Source organism: Lytechinus pictus, unplaced genomic scaffold (assembly GCF_037042905.1).
Source record: "Lytechinus pictus isolate F3 Inbred unplaced genomic scaffold, Lp3.0 scaffold_19, whole genome shotgun sequence".
NCBI lineage: Eukaryota > Metazoa > Echinodermata > Echinoidea > Temnopleuroida > Toxopneustidae > Lytechinus > Lytechinus pictus.
This window is the reverse complement of record NW_026974140.1, coordinates 6,649,565-6,657,892: the sequence shown is the minus strand read 5'-3', so window position 1 is coordinate 6,657,892 and position 8,328 is coordinate 6,649,565. Positions and strand designations below refer to the sequence as shown.

The 8,328-nt window shown below is 35.4% G+C and overlaps 1 protein-coding gene across 2 annotated transcripts in view; it reads right to left on the bottom strand.

The window, feature by feature from the left end:
• Positions 1-308: 308 nt before the first annotated feature.
• LOC129260967 (uncharacterized protein KIAA0825-like) overlaps positions 309-8,328 on the bottom strand; it is a 28,807-nt gene continuing 20,787 nt past the window's right edge. For both annotated transcript variants that reach the window (XM_064114288.1, XM_064114289.1), the window contains 8 exons: positions 6,932-7,039; positions 6,382-6,521; positions 5,852-6,009; positions 3,949-4,096; positions 3,587-3,689; positions 2,886-2,989; positions 2,194-2,240; positions 309-1,332 (listed from right to left, as the gene is read on the bottom strand). In XM_064114288.1, coding sequence (XP_063970358.1) covers positions 964-1,332; positions 2,194-2,240; positions 2,886-2,989; positions 3,587-3,689; positions 3,949-4,096; positions 5,852-6,009; positions 6,382-6,521; positions 6,932-7,039 — 1,177 coding nt within the window. In that variant the 3' untranslated portion in view covers positions 309-963. The remainder of the gene's footprint in view (positions 1,333-2,193; positions 2,241-2,885; positions 2,990-3,586; positions 3,690-3,948; positions 4,097-5,851; positions 6,010-6,381; positions 6,522-6,931; positions 7,040-8,328) is intronic.

The following is an 8,328-nucleotide window of genomic DNA, read 5'->3' as shown; positions in this document are numbered from 1 at the left end:
GCCCTAATAGGACTGTCGTCATTAAGTCATTAAATATTTAAAAAATAATATATTTCAAAACATCTTCAAACAAATATATCGTTTCTACAAAAGTTTATAATTTACAGAGTGAACATCAAATATAAAGAATATTATTTGTTAGTGTGTATGTACAACGATATACTATACATTCTAATGTTAAAATACTGGCAAGCTCTGAGGCTATATTTTCCTTTGATATTCATAAGCTGTTAACGACACATATTTAAAGCTACATGTCTTCAAGTGACAACAGCTACTTTTTCAGAATCACCTTTTTCACTTCTTTTAGTGATTGTTGAATTGTATGACTATTACCCAGGGAATGAGGAAGGTGCCCAATGTAAATGGGTCTAATAGCAAGTGTAGTAATAAAAACAAAAACTTTCAGAGAAATTTTACATAAATTTTTTGAATATCAAAATTATACTTGTAATTTCACTAACATGTACACGTAGTGATCAACTGAAAATCAGAAAGTAATGATGTACTGATACCTATGATATTATACATCATCGGTGACTCACATGGGAAAGGTGAAAACAATCACGGTGAGCTTTCAAATTCTTTTCTCTATTTGGTATTTATGAAAATATTATATATCTTATTATTGTATTATTCAGAAAGCATATCAGAACGGATCCACTGGATAAGAAACCACTTAACCCCCTCTCCCCTAATATTTCAAAATATAACAACGAACAAGTGAAAATTTTTGGCCGAACATTTTTATATGGTCCAATTCAAACATTTCAGAGTGCGATGCGTGTGACTCATAGACTTGATTTGATATAATTTTGGTGATTCTAGAATCCAACAGCATATACTACTTCTTCTGCGATAAATATTATTTTTGATCACTTATATTCTTCCATCATTGAACCTCACAAATCACAACACATTGACATCTATCTTTTACTTTTAGAAATTGTTTTTAACAAGACTTCAAACCAGGTCACCTTTGTCCAGGTCAAACTTGGATCTAAGCACACGGACTGGTTTGCGTTCACTCTCCTCTATGTTAGCATCTTCCTGCATCTCAAAACGATGGGATAGAAGGGAACGGAAACCAGCTTCACTCAGCCCCAGGTCGGCCTGCAGAAGTTTAGGCCAGTCGTAGGGATACTCAGCGATGGTCTCATGACTGAAGGGAGAATCATCAATCCGTTTGAAAGAGAAGAGGGGGTTGAATGACATTGGTGTGGGTATGTCTGAGGGTACGGTAGGGATGATATCTGGATTGAAGATTGGTATGGTAGGTGTCTCATCGGTCTGTAGAAGTGGAGGGATGTCTAGATGATGCTGAAACCATGCCTAAAACAACAACAGCAGAAGTGCTTTTAAACAAACATTCCCATTTGAATATAATGACTGAATTCAATGCCAAAAAAATGAGTTTGGGTGAAATGTCAAGGAATTCAGTTAAATTGATTAAACAAGTCTGAAAATCATCTAAATGACCCCTTTTCTACATGAAAAGGGTATTTACTATGGATGAAAATATATTGAAAAAGTCTGAATTCAGACCTTAGTCTGGAAAGCGACATATCTGAAAGTCATGCATTGTCTAAATCATTTACAGACATTATTACATTGTACCATGTCATAGTACTATCATTAATCTTCCAACATTATCATTGTTATTTTCTTTCATGTCATGCTATATTGAGTATATATCTTAAAAGAATGAATTTGACCTCTACCCCAACAGGGTAACAAAATGATTCTGCTTTAAGTATTTCTTTTTTTTAATGTGCATAAACTATGGACTGACTTCAAAACTAAAAAAGACAAATTCAGGTATTAAACGCAGTATGATAAGATTTACATTTGTAAAGAAAAAAAAATACATTGATAAAATGGGTCAGATAAAAAATATAGTTTATGAAGCATGCACTTGGACAGAACGGTAGAATATTTTGGCTCAGATGATAATTGCAGTAGTTTTCCCATGCAGGCAATTGTACGTTTCAACCCTCTACTCTATTAAGGAATCTTCCTGAAATGATTGGTCTCTGTTTATTTTAGTTCATATGTATGAGTGTAATATTCTTTATGATGGATCTGGCAGTTCATGTAGTGAAGTAAAATTGAGAAGGGGAAAGATCAGATGAACAGAAGGTTGATTATTTGATGGAATTGTCCATGTGTAATGAATACATGAAAATGTCTTACCAGATTATTTCTGAACAGGATGCTGATTTTCTTAAGTCCAGCAGCACCTAATAAAAAAAAGAAGGATAAAAAGTTTGAGTGATTCCATAATAACTGCACTTACTTAAGTCTCGTTCCATAAGGTGATACAAAATAATTATTTTCATTTCACTATTTTCCAATCAAAATACAAAGAAATATAACTCATCCTGAAATAGTATAAATGATTACAATATGTATAAACAAAAAAAGGAAAACAACCTTGAGCGTTCCTTTAAAAGTGGAGAGACCTAAAGTAAAGCAAAAGCTTGCTGTGGATATGAACAAAAAGGAAGAATAGTAGAAAATATATCAGAGAAGAGGGAATCTTTATAACAAAAAGTTTGCATAAGACATACTTGAAAGACAAATAAAAGAAAGGGAAGGAGAGAGTTATATAAGGAGATAAATCAGAACCAAAGAAAGACAGGAGTGCAATGTTACAACTGACTTTCCAGGCAAATCATAAAAAATACATTCACACTTGCACTCTGTTAGTCTCATGGATTTTGGATAAACCTTCATAAATATGCCTCTCTCATGCTTTCTGCTCTTATTAAAACCAACACCAGGGTGAACTTCATCTTTACGAGGAAGCATATATGCCTTGATTATACTACCAAATGAGAATTTGTTATCTATGATTAAAAAGACAGTTATCCTTGAATACATACCATCTTTCATCCTGTTGACATTGTCAGCTTGCACTGTGTAGTAATCGTCTACAAAACCTAGACTAGATTCATCCCAGTTGTAGTTGGTGAGATCACCAAGTGATCTGAAAAAAAAACCAATATCATGATTATCAAACAATCACTTGCCATGTGGCATTACTTTATGGCCAAAGATTTCCTTATGACTGGCCTTGATTTTGAGATGAGAATAATGATCACATAATAAGGGCATACAACATCATTTCATAAACCAAATAATGCACATAAACCTGTATTGAAAATTGGAGTAATTACGTGATGCGTATCAATTTCCGAAACCATTGCTATTGCCTTGTTGAATCTATCTAATGAATTATTTGTATCTTATCACGTAGCATTTTATATACTAGTAGTACTTATTGATATCCACATACCTTGTGGTAATATTTGAGGCTACTTTTGCAGCAGGGAAGTCATTACTATCTAGGACAGTATAGCAAAATTATTGGCTGATTGGGAAATGCTGTTGCCAATTTGCAGAGTGAACTCTACCTAATGAATAAATGTATTAATCTGGGTTCCAATTAATAAAGCTTGTTATCAATAACAAATCTAAATGTTATTAATAGTAAAATGTCCCAATTTCTGAAGCATTTACTGTTCTTGTACAATGTATTTTTTACAAGCTTAATGAAAAGCAACCCAGTGCTAAAGAGACTTACTCATTTCCAAGGTGATCTATAATGATATCAATCTGTTCTTGTAACCAATCAGTGTTTAGATTGATGAAGGTATGTAGAGGGTTAGGTAACTTCTCCTGTGTTCCTATAAGAGAATGGTTCAAAGCATTAGTAATCGTTAATGTGTTCTCTTATAAATTTTTCACAAACTTAATTGGATTAAACAAGTTAATTGAACACATTGTTCATTGCTGGCTGTTAAAACTTTGTATCTCAAAAATGAAAATAAAACTTTGAGGGCAGCTTAGCTCACCTAAGACTTATCTAACTCACTGTTTCAATGTTTTATGTAATTATCAATATCCCAGTTTGAAGATAACAATGAACAAGAATAAATAGCTTACCATGGTTTGATGTAGTAGTCAAAGAAAGGAAGGTATAATCTCCAAGCTGAGAAAACTTTTTAATAATACCCTCTGGTACAGAATCTCCCACAATCCTCCTGACTTCTTGCTCATCACTCAATGTAGCATACACACAGCTCCCAATAATCTAAGATACATTTAATCACAATCATTATTAGATTCATTATCATTATCAACAATGATAATGATAATCGCTAGAGGGTATTCATTTGTCTCGCAATCTACTATGGTCAACAAGGAAATTCGTGATCACTCTCGCAAAAAGTGTTCACTAGCTTACAAGTTCACGAGCTTTCGAGTGCCGCTGCAATTCTTTATCAAGTGACGAAAATTATCTGATACGGTAGTCAATTTATACCAATCCCCAGGACCGTACGCACGAACGCGGGAACAATAGGTGGGCACTGATCCGTTATGTGATTGGTCGGGCGTATATGCAAATAAGCCGGTCACGGTATCCGAACGGTTTTCCGCTCGGACACCACCCTACACAAACAACTTGTGCACCCCAAAGACCCCATCCCTGATCACAGACGTGATGGCGTAGTATACAACATTCCTTGCCAGGGATGTGACGGGTCTTACATCGGTGAAACAGCCCGATCGATAATTGAACGCATTTCTGAACACAAGCGCAATGTTCGGTTACAGCGAACCGACACATCCGCGGTGGCAGAACATGCTTGGGAGAAGCAACACCATCCAGATTGGAAGGGTGTACATTGCGTTGCCAAAGCAAGACATTGGTATACACGCAGGATTAAGGAGGCTATTAGTATACGTCTTTGTCCTAACAACTTCAACAGAGACAGCGGGATCGACATCCCCAATTTCTGGATGCGAACCATCCGACAGCACAATACCCCCTTACCTGGCAGTGCACGCCGACCCGACTGAGCGAGGGACCGCTCAGCTAGTCAACCCCCACCCACGGGAAACTAGCGAGCCCGCCAATTTTGTCTTATTTGCATATTGCCGACTCGCGGCGTATTTGCATATACCTCCGGCTTATTTGCATATACGCCCGACCAATCACATAACGGATCAGTGCCCACCTATTGTTCCCGCGTTCGTGCGTACGGTCCTGGGGATTGGTATAAATTGACTACCGTATCAGATAATTTTCGTCACTTGATAAAGAGTTGCAGTGGCACTCGAAAGCTCGTGAACTTGTAAGCTAGTGAACACTTTTTGCGAGAGTGATCACGAATTTCCTTGTTGACCATAGTAGATTGCGAGACAAATTAATACCCTCTAGCAATTATTTCATTCCGCAATAATGAACCTATTTAGTATTAATGATAATGATGCTGATCATTATGTAGCACCTTGTTCACAAAGGGAAACAAAAATCATATACACATTACGAACCCTAGGGATTAATGCAGCTGGCACTGTGGCCTTCACGGTGTTTGAAAAACTTCTACACTAATTTGATCTTACTAGATTTGGTTTATTTATATTCCGTATTAAAAAACGACATAATATTTACTAGCACAAGGGTATATACAAACAGACAAATAATACAATAACAATGGATAGAATGGTGACTCAGACGATAAGTTGACTGGAATCAAGACAGCGTAGATTTAAAAAAAGGGTAAACCAATCAAGAGCAATTATTCATGGAGAAGTTACCAAACAACACATATCAAAATTTATTTTTCCTTTCCCAGGCAACCTGGGCTTCTATCTTAAACATCCTCTTTTCCATTTTCTCTTTGTATGATCTCATGTCAATTGCTTTCATTGTAATGCTAAATGAAATACCAATATCAATATTACTACTACTGTATTCTGTAATTCCTACCGACTTTAGAAGAAAAAAAACTCTAGTGGGGACTTCCAGTTCCAGTATAAAAGTGGTTTAATGAGAGCATACCTGTAGAGCCACACAATTATGGCAGGATCTGATACTGTTGCTCTGGAGTCTTTCTTGAAGTGAGAAGAAGAAAACCTTGAGAGTGGTTGGTAGAGCGATCAGATCCTCAGCGATGCATCTGAGTATTGCTTTCAGTGCTCCAAACATGGAATCTTTCTCTGTAAGAAACATACACAAAGGAAAATATCTTGAGATAGATAAACAAGAACAAGTAGTGTAATATAGTGTTTTAATACCACTAATACTAGATTAAAGAGATCATGATTTGAATCATGATTTGAATCACATCTTCAATGGTAATTGGTATGATTCAATTTTTTTTCTAATTCTAAGACACTGCTATGATGTATAAATGATGTATGAATGTATACCTATGCATCCATGTAGTGTAAAACAGCATTCTCCCTTTTCCACAATAGGCATGCGCAGTATAACCATTGATAGAAAAAAATTATTTTTCTTGAAACCTTTTGCAAATAATTAATATTTGGCTGTTCCGCACTTTATGAACTGAAAGCAGACCATCATACCTTGTTTGTGAGAAGCTGTTCCTGTGGTCCTGTGTTTTGGACGACATCCACAAGGGAGTTCCCCAAGTGTCTCTAAGAATCCACTGGTCTCACTGTAACTTCTTGGTTTCATCAGCACTTCACCAGCCTCTAATACTCCTCTACACAATCAAATAATAACAAAAATTATAAACAAGAAAATGAAAATATATCTTTAATCAGAAATAACGAGTGATATAATGATTTAAGAATGAAATTTAGATATTCAGTTGTAAATATTCATACAATTGCAGAACAGCCAAAAATATATCTTTTTTTTAAATCTGAAGCCTGTTCACATCAATTATTTAAAATGTATTGAAGAAGTATATGAAAACACACCTCTTGTAATTGCACCATCTTGGTAGGTAAATGTACAGTTTGTTGTAAGGAAATGTAAAGCTTTACCTGTGTTGTTGTTTTTTTCATCCTTTTCTTGATGTATTGTTACATTTAATTAGCATCTTATGAAAAGGCACTTTGTAAATGAAATGTAATGTAAACAAACATCCCAACTCCGTCTTCTTCTTACCTGTGGATAAATGGTCTGAGAACGGTAAACAGGCAGAGCAGCCAATCAGGTACAGACGTTGTCTTGCCTGGAAGGCTATCATATCGGAACATCGGCCAATTGTCTTGTCTGAAACAAACAAAGCAAACAAATATTTCAATGATTCCATCAATTCAAGAGATAAAACATCCGGAACTGAATTGAAAAAGTTTGCACAACTTTGGAATTTGTAAGAATTTCAAAATTCCCATTTTCATATAGTATTAACTATTAGTCAGCAGGTGTACTATGGTAAATATTTAAAACTATTTCACAGCAACATTTATGAATCAATTCGTATTCTCTGTCTCAAAGCAGTGGTTCTGGTGTGAATTAGTAGAAAATCAGCCTAAACATTTGACAATTGAGTTCAAAAAATAAATACTTCATACAGAATTTTACTTTTAAATTTGTGAATATGGCCGAGTAATTGAACATATTTCAAATCATCTTTCAAGGAGATTTCTTACAGTGTCTTGATTGGCACACGTACCTACTAACCAATGCGTATAAAATTGGAACAGTTTGCATTTGGGGGAAACCCCAATTAGGAAACACTAAACATGAATCCTGAAAGAAGAATAATCTACCATGTATATTAGGCCTGGGTTGGAACGGACGGAATACTGGAATCCGTCCGAGTTCCAGTTTTGTGATGAGACGCATATGGAGGGTGGCAGACTCTATATGTGTCTCGTAGCTTAGCTACTAACAGAGAACAAGATGGCCACATAAACATCGGCAATTTTTTTTCCCGTCTTCTCATAATACTTTTCTTGTTTTTTTATGAATGTTTGTTTGAAAAAAGATGGCCACATAAACATCTGCAAGTTTTTTTCCTGTCTTCTCATTATTTTTCTCATTTTTTTTACGAATGTTTGTTTAAAAATGAAATCAATATTGTATAATCTGTGACTTCTTTTTATTTCCCCGTTTGCGAATTCATTTATTGGGATACCGGATTCCCACCGGCACAACACCAGCGGATTCCGGAACAACAAAATTCTGACGTGACTCAGGCCTATTGTATATCTAGTGGAGCAAGTCTGTGCACCTAACAATTTGAGTTTACACGAATTTCTTTCTATTTCACAAAATCTTTCAGTTAACGATGTTCCTTATATTATTATGAGTAAGTGTACCAAACATCTCCTAAAATTTTGAAAGAAATATAGGATTTTCTTGGAAAAGACCTTGAAGAGTCATTTTCAGATTGAAAAAAAACAAATGGTACCCCATGTCTGCGCACCCATTCACTTTGCACACGATTCAGGGATTTTGATGAGAAAGGCAGCGTTTTGACGCCGTCACATGAAATGCCCAAAATCATTATTTTTCCAATATTTTGAGTCTGATTTTTTGATGAATATCTGTCTATG